This window comes from Trichechus manatus, unplaced genomic scaffold (assembly GCF_000243295.1).
Source record: "Trichechus manatus latirostris isolate Lorelei unplaced genomic scaffold, TriManLat1.0 scaffold00042, whole genome shotgun sequence".
In the NCBI taxonomy this organism is placed as follows: Eukaryota; Metazoa; Chordata; class Mammalia; order Sirenia; family Trichechidae; genus Trichechus; species Trichechus manatus.
The window spans coordinates 81,901-97,110 of NW_004443978.1; the positions used below are offsets into that span (position 1 = coordinate 81,901).

General features: G+C 41.1%; 1 protein-coding gene across 2 annotated transcripts; it reads left to right on the forward strand.

Moving 5' to 3' along the window:
* Positions 1-1,314: 1,314 nt before the first annotated feature.
* NANP (N-acetylneuraminic acid phosphatase) lies at positions 1,315-10,371 on the forward strand. Of its 2 annotated transcripts, none has more exons than XM_004376467.2 (2): positions 1,315-1,448; positions 9,192-10,371. In XM_004376467.2, the coding sequence occupies exons 1-2, from the start codon at positions 1,359-1,361 to the stop codon at positions 9,846-9,848; spliced, it is 747 nt and encodes a 248-aa protein (XP_004376524.1). In that variant the 5' UTR covers positions 1,315-1,358; the 3' UTR covers positions 9,849-10,371. The 2 variants fall into 2 exon arrangements, with proteins under 2 accessions (XP_004376524.1, XP_023587128.1); XM_023731360.1 differs by lacking the exon at positions 1,315-1,448 and adding an exon at positions 1,512-1,876.
* The last annotated feature ends 4,839 nt before the right edge of the window (positions 10,372-15,210 follow it).

The window sequence follows — 15,210 nt, forward strand, 5'->3', positions numbered from 1 at the left end:
GTTGTCTATATTAATATATGAGAAGCACCTACAGTCATGTGTTTAGAAATTTCCACCTCAGAACCTGTATCTGCTGGGGGGTGTATTCCTTTACCCCCTCCCTCACCTCTTGGCATATCTATCTATCTATCCATGTATCAATTAGTAGGTTATTGTTTATTGATTCTATTGTTGCAGGATTGTCTATGCTATACGGATTTGCATCTTAAAATATGTGATTAACCATATTTCAAATGTTCTTTGGCTGTATGTACTTATTTTTCCATTACTTGGCCAAGCTATTTCTTAAGAGGGGAGCTCAAGGGAGACAAAATTTTTTAAATTTCATTTTATTGTACTTTAGGTAAAAGTTTACAGAGTGAATTAGTTTCCCATTCAATAGTTTGTACATAAAGTGTTTCATGACCTTGGTTTCATTCCCTACAATGTTTCAGCACTCTCCCCATTTCCACCCTGGTTTCCTCATTTTCTTTCCCCCTGATTATCTACCCCTTCTTGCCTTCTCATCTTATAACTGATTGTTCTAAAGAGTACATTCCTCTCCGGTGTTATTATTTATCTTATGTGCTTGTCTATCGTTTGGCTGGGAGGTGGTCTCCCGGAATGGCTTCATTTCCAGGTCAGAAAAGTGTCTTAGGGCCGTAATCTAGGGGCTTCCTCCAGTCTCTGTCAGACCAAACAAAAAAAACCAGACCCGTTGCTGTAGAGTCGATTCTGACTCACAGGGCGATAAAATCTTATGAGGGCCGCTCCGCAGTGATAACTACCCGCCTCAGGACTGGAAAGCCACACAGCGCAGAAAATCGCCCCAGGCAGCTATGTGTCTCCAAGTAGAAGGGCAGAGCAAGAAAAGAGATAAGCAGAACAAGGATAAAAATAAATCTGCAGCAAGTTAATTCTGACTCATAGTGACCCTATGTAGGCCAGAGTAGAACTCCCCCTACGGGGTTTGCAAGGCTGTAAATCTTCACGGAAGCTGACGGCCACATCCTTCTCCCACGCCCAGCGGCTAGTGAGTTCAAACCGCTGAGCTTTCAGTCAGCAGCCAAGCGCTTAACCACTGCGCCACCAGGGCTCCTTAGAACGAAGATACCCAGGAGAAAAATGGAGCTTCAGATCACCTGCCAAACAAACCGCTCAAGAAACCACTGAAGAGGGCACCAGACGCCCACCTTATAGACTATTGCCCAAAGTCTCGCAGGATCTCGCTGCTGTGAGCGAGACATCTCGCGGGAGTTCCAGTGAGGGCTAGGCGGAAGAGTTAGGTACTTCCGCCCCGCCCGCGCCTTTCCGCCCCTCGGGGCTCTTCCCCCGGAGGCGTCAGCGGCGGGTTGGCGCACTGGGCAGCGGCCAGCGGGATGGGGTTGAGCCAGGTGCGGGCAGTGTTCTTTGACCTGGACAACACGCTCATCGACACTGCCGCGGCAAGTAGGAGCGGCATGTTGGAGGTAACGTCCTGGCCTTCGCGGCGTACCTCGGGGCCGGTGGACGCACCCCACTTCCGTCCCGCGCGCGTCCCATGCTTTTGTCCCCTCCGCCCGCTCCCGACCCGGGGGCTCCACACCGCGGACCATCGCCAACTTAACACTGCGCCGGCCCAGTCGTCCGGAGCGGCCCCAGAGGCTCTGATCTCTCTCCTCCTTTGAGGCCGCTGGAGGCTGTGGGCGCCTACGCCTGCCCCCGGGCCAGAGAAGCACGAAAGAGGGGCGAGTAGGTAACCAGCGTGCGGAGGCCGCCCTCCAACCCCGGTGGCATGGGTTATTTGCCTGGCTGCGCCTAGAATCTGGGAGGCTGATTTCTAAAAGTTTGTTCCAGCGCCCTGGGACCCGGAAAGATGTCATTAAAAATTACCACGTTGGCAGAGTTGCCCATGGCGGTAAGATGGTCACACCACACTGCGATACACGCCAGCCAGGCTCTTGACCAGGACAGGTTTGGGCCAGTCAGGGCGAGTGCTCGCGTCAAGCTCTCCGTGACTGACCTCGTGGTAGGGTCGTCTCCCCACCGCGTGGTGTTCGGTGGATCTTTGAGGAGACTCAGATAAGGCAGCCCCATTTTTTGACCTAAGAATTTACACAACTATCGGTGGCTAGCTTCAGAATCAACCAGAGAATTTTCTCCGCAGAAACCACCCTCGGGGCCTCCCTACTGTGGGTGTGACCCTCAGTGGATTTCTTGGATGACACTTAAAGCAAAAAAAGTCTGCGCTACTCAGGGCTCCTCAAACTCCTGACCCACGCTTGCTTTTCTTCCTCTAACTTCAGCGTCAAGGAGAAAACTTTCAAAAGCTAATTCTAAGAACTCCCAAGTGTCCCGTCAGTTAGTTTTTGTCTGCCTGGATCTTCAACCTCTTCAGCCTTTCTTTCTTGGTACGTTCCCCTCAAATTGCATCTTCAGGTCTGTCTCCTACTTTAAAACATAAAGAAGAAAGTGTCCTTTGGACCTTTCTTCCTCCGCTAGATGTTACCTGTCTCCCTTGACAGCTGTTTTCCAGGAGAAATCTATACTATATGCCATGTATCTACCTCCTATTTATTCCTAAATCCATTGCAGTGTAGATTTTGTCTGCCTTTGCCACTCAAGTGAAGTGGACTTAGGAGGTCATTAGGAACTTCCTAAAGTGCTGAAATCAGTGGATACTTTAGGTCTGTCTTAATGCCTTTACTAGGGCATTGGACACAACTGACTGTCTTGACTGCAGTGGCACTGCTCTATGCTACACTGCTGCCAATAATCTCTAGCTGGCTGCAATACGTATTTACCTGTGTGTCCTGAGCAGGTCAAGTCCAATGTGTTACAGTTAAATTCTTGTTTTCTTTATGCTGTAGCCCAAGAGTTCACATTTGAAAATCAGATAGGTTTGAGTTTGAACCAAAGCTCTCCTAACCTAGCTGAAACCACCTGAACAAGTTACTTAACCACTCTAAGCCTCAAATTCTGATTGGAAAACTTGAATAATGACATTAGTCCTCAATGACCCTATCAGGTAGGTTTAGTAGAATGCATGGAAAGAACGTAGCACCCATTGTTGCTCAGTGAATTGTGCCACCATGCACCCTGTCACCCAGTCCGTTCTACTTCTTGACACATCATTCATATTGGTCCCTTCCTTGCAAGTCCCACTGCCCTTGTCTTAGTAAAACCTGGCCTCATACCCGGACTTTTGCGTGGGTTTCTTATCTCTAGGCTTACCACTTCAATTCATCTTCCACATCCCTGCCACAGTGATGTTTCTAAAACACAGATCAGGTTGTATTTCTTCCTGGTCTTTACACCCTCACTTGTATCAGTATTATATTTTGTTCAGATCTCTTAATGCACTTGTCAAATGGTATTACAATTAATGTTTGCAACTCAGATGATTGCAACTGAATGGTAAGCTTCTTGAGAGGGCACAAACTTTTAGTTTAACACATAGTAAATGTGCAATGAATGCTGGCTAGATGGATAGAAATTCTGGTTTCCAGATTTCTGGTGTAATGTTGTTTCTGCTATTGCCTCTTTTATAAATAGCCATGAAACCAGTAGGATCGTACTGTGTATTTTTGACTATACAAGGAATACTTTATCACATAAGAATATAACAACACTAATAACATTCGGCCTATTCAAAAGCAACATTCTAGCTTTTTAAAATCATTCCGAAGGGAGAATGAAAGAAGGGAAAGGTTCAGCCACTGCCTTGGGCTTAGAGAGAAGGGGTTATAGACTGACTATATAGATCAGTGTTGGTGGTGTTTTTTTTTTAATCACCTGGGAAAGTTGTTTCTTTTCACCGTCTTCAGGCCTGTCTTTCAGTTCACTACTTGCAGCTCTGCGGCGGAAAGACCTGGTGGTCTGCTTCCATAAAGATTACAGCCAAGAAAACCCTATGGGGCAGTTCTCTGTCTCATGGGGTTGCTATGAGTTGATTCGGTACCTAACAACAACTGAAGAAGAACCCTTCTACAGAACTTAGAGTTTCTCAGTGAACAAAGCCGAAAAGAATTCTGCATTTTTTGAGTTTACTTACTAGTGGGGATGACAGTGAATGTGATAAATCAAATGTATTTATAGATGTGCTAGAAAAAGTGAAGGGGGGCAATGAACTGCAATTTTAATTAGGTTAGTCAGGTTAGGCCTCATTGAGGAGGTGATATTTGACCAAAGACTTGAGCTAAAAATAACAGGAGAGCTGCTGGAATTGTTAGGCTGCATGCAGACAATCCTATTATGTGAGCATGTATTTTTATTTTTTATTGTGGTGAAAATATATACACCAAAACATTTACCAATACAACAACTTCCACATTTACAATTCATTGACATTGATTAAATTTTTCATGTTATGCCACCGTTATCACTATCCTTTTCCAAAATATTCTACCACCATTAACATAAACTCAGTGCCACCCAAACAGAAATTCCCCCTTTCCCCCTCCTTCCTACCCCTAGTAACTATTAATAATCTTTGGTTTTTGTATATTTGCTTATTTCATGTAAATGAGATCATCCAGTGTCCCTTTGCAACTGACTTACTTGCTCACATAATGTTTTCAAGGTTCGTGTTGTGGCACCCATCAGAACTTCATTTCTCTTTATGACTGTATAATAGGCCGTTGTATGTCTATACCACATTTTGTTTATGCATTCATCTGTTGATAGACATTTCAGTTGTTTCCACCTTTTGGCTATTGTGAAAAGTGTAGCAATGAACATTGGTGTAGAGGTTTCTTTTTGCATTCCTGCCTTCACTTCTTCTGGGTTTATACCTGGAATTGGGATTGCAGGGTCGTATGGTAGTTCTGTGTTCAAGCCACCAAACTTTTCCTCAGTGGCTGCACCATTTTACATTTCCACCAGCAATGGATGAGGATTCTGGTTTCTCCACAACCTTCCTGACACCTGTTGTTTTCCATTTTTTTGATCATTGCCATTCTAATGGGGTGAGGTGATATCTCATTGTGGTTTTAATTTGCATCTGTTTAATGGCTAATAATGTTGGGCATTTTTTCATGTGCTGGTTGGCCATTTGAATATGCTTTTTGGTGAAGAGCATGTGTTTTTGAAATAGTTTTGTTTGGAATTCAGCTGTTTCACCAAATAATTGGTATTCAGAAAATATTTTACTAAATCACAGTCTTACAAAGTATTATGTGATTCCCAATGAAGCCGTCAAAGTTTTTTTTAAATCACAATTCACTACACTTTTTTGATAGTATTAACTGTAGTTCTGGGTTCAGGGAGTAGAAGGTAGAAGAGTAGAGTTCCGTTTTTGTTATGTGTTCAGGTATAACCTGAGAGTTTGAAGTGGGTGAAGTTTGAATTTATATTACATCTGCAAATTGATCCCCCATTTCTCACTATCTTAGGGCCCCTTTCTTCATGCCTGTAGTTGCCTGGTAGACTCATTCTACTCTGAATCCTTTGCAAGCCTGCCTTACCCCAGGCACAAAATGTCATGACACCACCAAGTTTGAGATCTTGTTCCTACATCCCCAAATCAATCAAAACTCCCATTTTCTTTGCAGGGTTTGTAGAGTTTGTACTAATAATAATGTGAACTAACTAAACTTAGATGTTATTTCTGTTGGAGCAAATATTATTTTGTGAACAACTAATAGACTTTTCACCAAAGATGTTAATATTGTTAAAATGCTACTTGTTAACCCAGATGAATCTGTAATTAATTGTAATGGGAAAGTTAATTTACGGGTGGATGGGAAAAAATTTCAAAACTTGGGGATGGTATGCCACCCCTTTACAAGAATCTCTCTTTATGGTAAGCTAGTCCTGCTTTTTCAATTTCTCCCTGCCTTCATCTTTGAATACACAGATTTTCTCAGAGCGCCAAGAATGTGCTTAATGTATTGCTAATTGCAATAACAGGAAATTGGCTCTTTATTGGGTGTTCTTTGTTCATTAGCCATGAACCAGCTCCCACTGTGGAGTCCTAGGGGCATGTGTCCTTTTACTGTGTAGCACTGGGTCTGCTAAAACTTTGGGATGCCTTTCTTGTAGCTCGAGAGTAATTCGATGTTGCTTGAAAAGATGGTGACATAACCACAGAGGTTGAAATAACTTGATTTACTAATTGAAATGTAACTTTATAAAACAAAAGTTTACAGTGTTTATCCTCACCTAGAATTCTTAGGGCTAACGTACTTTTCTGGGCTGATTAGCCTTAAAAAAATTTTTGTTTTTTTACTATTTTTAACTCTTATTTCCTGATTAGCACAAATAGCCTGAAAAATATTCCCTTTTATTTGGAGTAAGTGATTCTAAGAGATTCCCTCTGAGGGAAAAAGAATGTGATCTTCCTTTCCAGTAGCTGAATTAAGTTTCTGGTGGGCATAGCATACCACTTATTCCCTATATAGTTTAGGGCAGCACATTTTAACTTGTTTGACTGCTTTGCTTCAACAGCAGACCTTGCTGAGGCCCAGATACGTGTATTCCCAAAGATCTGAAATTGCCTTGACATGATTGAGTTCCCCCACATGCACACCCTAAGACAAGGACTTCAGATGCAGGTAGTTCATTTGGGAGGTGATTCCAGGAAGCACTGCAGGGAAGTGGGGAAATGAGACAGAGAAGGGAAGGATTCCAATGTAGGGTGAGTTAATGAGCAGGTTACTGGTGTGGACAGTTGAGGAACTCTGGGAGACAGTATGCAGAATATGCTTCAGTTATCCCACCTAAGGGGCAAGAAAGCTAAGATACTTAATCCACTCATTTCTGTCCCTTATTGGTTGAAGGCTGCTCCCAGGATATAAAAACAGCACAGGAGCAGTGTCTGACCTCCTCTAACTTCACAAGGGGGAAGGAGAATCAAGATTAACAGCCTAAGGCTGATTTCTATGAGGCGGAGATCAGACATGCCTTCTCTCTCTGCCATCTTTACCAACTCTAGCACTAACCGTCCCTCCCACGGCACTCTCCAGTTCTCTGCTGGGTTCGATAATTCATTGCAGTGGCCACACATAATCATACTTACGATTATGGGGTTTATTATGGAAGTAACAGTACAGTTTAGGCTCAGGAACACTCAGGATACAATTCTTCCATCAGGACAGCCTTTTCCCAACTGTGCTCACAGGCACGCTTCTCCTTGGCCCTAGTCCTCTCCCCAAAGGCACTCAGCTTTCTCTCTGAAGCCCACTGTGCCGTCTCCTGCTGCTGGATTTCCGCTGCCGGGTCTTTCCTGCCACTGCTTCTCACCTCTTCAGGGTTCAGCTGTCTTGCTCTCTCTCTCAGTCTCTTGCTTCCAGGAACTTCTCAGTGCAAGGATCCTGGGCCCAAAGGACGTGCTGGCTCCTGGCTGTTCTTCCTTGCTGGTGGTGGAATCTTCTTCTTTCTGCCTCTAGGGTGGCTCATCTCAAACCCAGCGGGATGGCAAAACTGACCAATCCCATTGGTGGGCCACAGTTACCCTATCAGTTCTGCCCAATCACCTGGGTGGGAATTACAAGACCATGGCGAGAAAGGCCACACAAAACGTGATCCGCGACGCTTGGCCCCAGTCTGTGTGCATGGGTGCCCCTGTGGCCAAAAAAGGCCCTTAGGCAGAGGGGCACAAATACTTACAGTGTGAAGCCAGTGGCATGTATGGGAATGGTAAGTGCCACCAGGATTTGGGCAGCATCACCTGCATCATGTGGTGCAAGGCCTTTTGCAAACTGTTTCCAAACAGCCTCTTCAGCCTTACCTCATAGCATCTTCCCTCACATGCCTTCCATTCTAGCTAAACTCAGCTTCTTGCCTCTCCCAGTTCACAAAATCCCAAGATCTGTGCCTTTTTGTTCATGCTGTTTCTTCTGTCTGGAGTGATTATGGCTGGTAACCAAAAGATCAGCGGTTTGAACTCACCACTTGCTCCGTGGGAGAAAGATGTGGCAGTCTACTTCTGCAAAGATTTACAGCCTTGGAAACCCTATGGGGCAGTTCTGCTGTCCTACAGGGTTGCTAACAGAATCAGCTCAACTGCAGTGGGTTTTAATTTTGGTTTGAGTGAGTATATCCTCCCTCCCATCCCCACCAACCAACTTGTCTGTTTGGTAACTCCTTGGTTTAAGTGTTAGTTGCTCTGTGAGACCTTACCTAACTACCCTGCAGAATTATGTATTCCTTCCATTTTGTTTCCACTGTTCATGTTGACATGACTGTCATTGCACTTTACCCAGCATTTTGTGGTGGTGGTTTTCCCCACTGGGTAATGCCCCTAGGACAAGGGAACGAATATCTAGCAGCTAATACATCGGTGTAAAGGCAGGCGTGTGGGTTTGGAAGTAGGCCAGTGTGGATTAAAGTCCTAGTTCTTGCAGTTTTTATTATTTGACTTTGGGCAAGTTAACAATTCTGAACTTCTGTTTTCTCATCTCTGCAAGAAACTCCCTTGCAGAGTTGTAGAAAAAGGTTACAGATAGCATATATGAGCATTTGGTATAATGCTTTTCACATTAGGGTCCTTACTGAATGTTAGAAGACAGGTCAGATGAGTAAGAACCTAATGTAATAAAAGCCAAGATAAAGAGCTGTGGGAACACGGGAGAGAGATTGCTTGATTCTTATGAGGGATTCTGAACAAACGTGACAAAGAAGGTAACTCAGAACACCTTGATTTTTTTTATCTGAAAAACTAGGTTTGGAAGAAGCACTAGGTCATTAAACCTCTGAAAACACAATACATGCTTGATTTCATTAGAGCTGTAGAGACACATTTATAAAAGTACAGAATTGGGTTCCATTCTACATGATGGTCAGTTTAGGCCTTCAAATGTGAAGTGGATGTAGTTGAGAAAAGGTTAGACGAATTAGCATTATTTTTTCTGGGAAGAGTGTAAGTAAGGTCTGAAATTTAAAATGTTTTACAAAATACAAACACAAGTTTTGTTTTCATGTCTTCATGACCAGAATGAAGGACAGTGGATTTAAACTGCCGAATTAAGGGTTTTTATTAGCTATATATGAAGAATCTTCACGGACTAGAAATGGTAAAAAAAAAAAAAAAAAATGAGTTGTCTAGAGAGGTTGTGGGATCTTCACTTTGGTGTTCTTTAAAAGTAAGTCCAGTTCCCACCAGAAATGGTGTGGTCATAGAGCTGCTTTTGAGACATAGAGTCTCTTAAACACCTGCTCTAGGATCACAGCTTCTTAGGGCATGACTATTAAAGACATGAAATGTGTTAATGGAGTTATTTTACTTTGTTTAGGTGATAAAGCTCTTACAATCAAAATATCATTACAAAGAAGAGGCTAAAATCATCTGTGATAAAGTTGAAGTTAAACTCAGCAAGGAATGTTTTTATCCTTCCAATACATGCATTACTGATCTAAGGACTTCATATTGGGAAGAAGCTATCCAGGAAACCAAGCGTGGTGCAGCCAATAGGAAATTGGCTGAAGAATGTTATTTTCTATGGAAATCTACACGTTTACAGCATATGACACTGGCAGATGATGTCAAAGCCATGCTTACTAAACTTCGAAAGGAGGTCCACCTACTTCTGTTAACTAATGGAGACAGACAGACCCAGAGAGAGAAGATTGAGGCTTGTGCCTGTCAGTCCTTTTTTGATGCCATTGTTGTAGGTGGAGAGCAGACAGAGGAGAAACCATCACCTTCCATATTTTACTACTGCTGTGATCTCCTCGGAGTACAGTGTGGGGACTGTGTAATGGTTGGTGATACACTAGAAACAGATATACAAGGAGGCCTCAACGCAGGACTGAAAGCAACAGTCTGGATAAATAAAAACAGAATAGTGCCACAGAAGTCATCCCCTGTGCCCCATTATACAATTTCTTCTGTGCTAGACTTACCTGCTGTCTTACAGAGTATAGACTGCAAAGTCAATATGTCAGACTAAAGTACTAAAAGGGCATGATTAAGAATTTTTGAGTCAAATTAGAGAGTTTAAACTAAGAAAAGTTAAGACATTCTATATGCTATTGCCCAATTCTACAAATAATTTTACTTTTCTAAAATTATGATTTAATAGCCATTATTGTGAGGGTCCTCCCAACCCTATTGTTTTTAAGTTTTGACAGCCAACCATTGACTTGTTTTTCTATCTGAAAATCCAGATTGCATTAATACAGGTTACTTTTATTAGTATACACTAGTCCAGAAAACTTGAGAAAATACTTTTGTTAGTTTGTGACTTGAGATTTTCTGTTTTATTCATCTTTTAGCATTTTATCTCCATGAAGATACCAAGCAGGATAGCTTGCGTATGGATGTGCAGACATAGATTTTATGTTCTGGCTTCAAAGTTGTTAGGTGCTGTTGAGTTGGCTCTGACTCATACTGACCTTACGAGTAACAGAAGGAAATGTTGCCTGGTCCTGTGCCGTTCTCACAATCATTGATATTTTTAAACCCATTGTTGTAGCCACTGTGTCAGTCCATCTCATTGAAGATCTCCCTCTTTTTCACTGACCCTTTACCAAACATGATGTCCTTCTCCAGTGATTGCCCCCTCCTGATGATGTGTCCAAAGTATGTGAGACAAAGTCTTGCCATCCTCATTTCTTAGGAGCATTCTGGCTATACTTCCTTCAAGACTGATTTGTTCGATGTTCTGGCAGTCCATGGTATATTCAGTATTCTTCACCAACATCACAGTTTGAATGAATCATTTCTTCTTTGGACTTCCATTTTCATTTTCCAGCTTTCACATGCATATGAGGCGATTGAAAAACCATGTCTTGGGTGAGATGCATCTTACTTATCAAAGTGATATCTTTGCTTTTTAAGATTTTAAAGAGGTCTTTTGCCACAGATTTGCCCAGTGCAATACATCTTTGATTTCTCCACTGCTGCTTCCATGGGCATTGATATTTGATCCAAGTAGAATGAAATCCTTGACGACTTCAGTTTCTTCACCATTCATCATGATGTTTATGGGCCAGTTGTGAGGACTTCTGTTTTCTTCACTTTCATTTAAAAATACTTAGATACACGAAGACATATATATATAGTAGAAATTTATTAGAGTAAATGGATCTGGTTAATATGAAATAAGTACTAGGTCACATGTAAATCTAGGCATTTTATAGTTAAATTATATTTCCTTAAAAAAATGTATAAACCATATTTTTATCTACTTTAAATGTATACTTCTCTTAGGAATTAAATTTTTTTCCATGATTTTTTTTGTCTCCTGTTTTTCTGTGGTATATGTAGGACGGGAGACCTGGTGGGGCAGTGGTTAAGAGCTATGTCTGCTAACCAAAAGGTCGGCAGTTGAATATACCAGGCACTCTTTGGGAACCCTATAGTGCAGTTCTACTCTGTCCTATAGGGTAACTATGAGTTGGAATCAACTCAATGGCAATGGGTTTGGTTGTTTTTTTGTTTGTTTGTTTGTTTTTTGGTATATATGACATGAATCTTCCAGTAAAAAAAGCTATTAAAATCAACATGTGCTCCTTTTCCATGACATTTTGGCATCTTTCTAGGGTGAGCTTGTAGCTTCCTGGTAGTCTTTACCTCTTTTGAAAGTATTTTTACTTTCTTTTCCTAGGTACACAGTGGGGTTGAGGGGAATAGACTATCTTGCTAGCCACATGGCACCAGAAGTAATTTTATTCTGTGGATCCATAAGAGGGGAATTGCCTTGGTGCGTCCTCACTCATACGATGAAAACTAATTGATTTGCTTTTGCTATGAGCCATTTCTAGGGTACCATTTTAATACTCAAGTGACTCTTCTTTGAGTTACTGTCTGACTTACCTCTTCTGTTTTTCACATTTTCAGAAATATATCTTTGTTCACAAATTTCTGTATTTCACTATCAGCTTAATGGCAGAACATCTTGCGACCAGAAAACATTCCTCTCCAGACCATTAGGATGGACAGTCACGTTATTTGACCAACGGAGCTTGGAGTAAAACGGTTAATCAAGAACAAAAATAATGCATGATTTTTTTTTTAACTTTTCATGTAAGAAACTACTAATGTAAAATACTAGACTGTACGTTGGGATATGTAATAGGTATGACTTTCAAGATTGATACACAGAACCAAGTTCTAGATTATGCCTGTCAGTGAACTTAATTTTTTTTAACCAGTCGTTTCCTGTCTACTACCAAGAACAGGATTCTCTGCCACTGTATGAATGCCCTGTTGGACTTTTTCTCACTCTTGATATTAAAAGATGTGATGATGCTCTTGACTATCCCAGGGTGCTGCTGCTGTGAAGCTGAAAATTTGTGAATGGGTACGTTTGTGTTTAGTTCGAGGTATGGTGCCGACATGACCTCAATTATATTTTAGGTATTTAAAAATTGTTCAGTTGGAGGATTCTGACATAAAACTGATTATTTGCCTGATTTCTGTAATAGATTCATTTGTGTTGCTGAGAAGTTGTCCTTTTAGCAATCTTACTGCATGGATGTAGGAGGCTTCACATTCATTACACTAATTGGTGAAGGTTAGGTCCTCCTAGATCATGGTGCAAATCTTAACAAGATAGTGCCTAGGATATTAAGTGAGCAGTTCTTCAGCAAAAGTGATCTAGAAAAGAAATGATTGCCTTATTTCCACAGTTTGTATTCTCTACAGTGCAGTAAGGCAGTATTGCATTCCATTTGCACCTTTCCTTAGGGAAAACCTTTTTGATTTTCTGCCTTCTGAGTGGAATGTTACAGAAGATTTTGATTTAAAGAAATCTTGGAATAGACCTATGACTTGATTAGTAATGTGTTTGTTTTAAAATAATCTTCCTTAAAAAGATGTTATAAACCAGAAAAAATTAATATATAATGTTGGAAAAAATTAGTATATAATGATATTGTATTAATATATAATAGTTGTCTTTGCTGGTGGTGACTGGAAAGTAGCCCAAGTAAACTTAATAGACTGAACAAAATATGTTTATTGGTTTGAGTATTGTTTACATGGTTAAATATATTAGACAAAAATGTAGAACTGTAAGCATAAAATGTATTTTTCTGCATGTAAATTAATTTTAATAAAACAACTTAATAAAATAAAAACTTCCTTAAAAATAAAAAAAAAAGATAGCAGTACTGTTTGGTCGTCTTTATTTTTTCACAGTTTTCCCATTAATGGTATGCTTATACTATATAGCCATAAATTCTAAATTGTCCAGTGCCTATCCCAAGCATTGTAATTACAGAGGCTGTGCTAGAGTAGACAGAGTGGGCATTATACTTGGAATACTAACACATAGACCTATATGTTCTGATTCTAGACACACATCTACTTGCTGTCTCACAAATTGGTCATCAAAGTGACATCTTTTTAAGATTTTAAAGAGATCTTTTGCCACAGATTTGCCCAATGCAGTATGTCATTGATTTCCCAACTGCTGCATCCATGGATGTTGATTATTGATCCAAGTAGAATGAAATCCTTGACAACTTCAGTATTTTTTCCATTTATCATGCTGTTGCTTATGCATCCAGTTGGCAGGATTTTCATTTTGTTTATGTTCAGGCGTAATCCTTACTGAAGGTTGTACTCTTTTACGTTTATCAGTAAGTGATTCATTTATCACTTCTACCTTTATCAGTAAGTGTCTCCATTATCAGCAAGCAAGGTTGTGTCATCTGCATATCATGGGTTGTTAGTAAGTCCTCCTCCAATCCTGATGCTGCATTCTTTTATATAGTCCAGCATCTTGGATTATTTGTTCAGCATACAGATGAGTAAGTGAGGTGAAAGGATACAACCCTGCCACGCACCTTTTCAATTTGAGGGGAAGGTCAGTATAGCTATAGAGCCCTTGTTCTTGCTCCCATCTGGACTGGTTGCCCTCTACTCAGTGCATATTACCATTGTGATTCTCTTTTCCTCTTCTGTGGGATTTCCTGTTTTTTGTACCCTGTAAATTCCCTTTTTTGATTTCTATTTTTTTGGTGTTATGCATCCTTAAGTACATTCCTAATGAACATATGTAGGAGATAAAATTTTTGAGATTGTAAATGTCTGAAAATACTTTTATTCTACTCTTCCACCATTGAAAGTTTAACAGCATATGTAGTTGGATATAATTTTCTTTCAGAGTTTCAAAGGCATACTCTATTGTCTTCTAGGAGCCATTTATATATGACCAGTTTCTTTTTCTTTCTTGAAGTTCATAGAACCTTATTTTTCCCCAGTGGTCCATGATGATGTGCTTTTGCGATGGTATCCTATATGCTAGACACTCTTTCAATCGAAACTATGTTCTTCAGTTCTAGGAAATACAGTTACTTCATTGATAATTGCCTCCCCTCTCTTTTCTTTTTTTTTAATTGTATTTTAGATGAAGGTTTACAGAACAAATAGTTTTCTCATTAATCAGTACACATATTGTTTTATGACAATGGTTAACAATCCCATGATATGTCAACGCTGTCCCTTCTTGCCTATTACCAGCTTTCCTGTCCCCTCCTGCATTCTAGTCCTTGTCCCTGGACTGTTGTGCCCCGTTAGTCTTGTTTTGTTTTATGGGGCTGTCTAATCTTTGGCTGAAGGATGAACCTTGGGAGTGACTTCATTATTGAGATAAAAGGGTGTCTGGGGCCCATACTCTCAGGGTTTCTCCAGTCTCTGTCAGGCCAGTAAGTCTGGTCTTTTTTGTTGTTGTTTGTTAGAATTTTGTTCTACATTTTTCTCCAGCTCTCTCCAGGACCCTCTGTTGTAATCCCTGTCAGAGCAGTCAGTGGTGGTAGCCGGACACCATCTGGTAGTACTGGACTCAGTCTGGTGGAGGCCGTGGTAGTCGTGGTCCATTAGTCCTTTGGACTAATCTTTTCCTTGTATCTTGTTTTCTTCATTCTCCCTTGCTCCCGAAGGGGTGAGACCAGTGGAGTATCTTGGATGACTGCTCACAGGCTTTTAAGACACCGAACGCTACTCACCAAGGTGGAATGTAGAACATTTTCTTTATCAACTGTGTTATGCCAATTGAGCTAGATATTCCCCGAGACCATTGTCCCCACAGCCCTCAGCCCAGCAATTCGGTCCCTCGGGGAGTTTGGATGTGTCTGTGGAACTTCCATGACCTTTCCTTGTACAAGTTGTGCTGACTTCCCGAGTATTGTGTACTGTCTTACCCTTCACCAAAGTTACCACTTATCTATTGTCTATTTAGCATTCCCTCACATCCCTCCCCGCCCCACACCCCCAGTAACCAACAAAGATTGTTTCTTTTTGTGTGTAAACCTTTTCATGAGTTTTTAGAGTACTGGTCTCATACAATATTTGTCCTTTTGTGA

What these genes read in the sequence shown, in the direction of transcription:
- NANP (XM_004376467.2), top strand. Translation starts at nt 1,359, where the DNA reads ATGGGGTTGAGCCAGGTGCGGGCAGTGTTCTTTGACCTGGACAACACG. An exon ending in GTAGGAGCGGCATGTTGGAG is followed by an intron (nt 1,449 to 9,191) that starts GTAACGTCCTGG and finishes TACTTTGTTTAG; the next exon opens with GTGATAAAGCTCTTACAATC.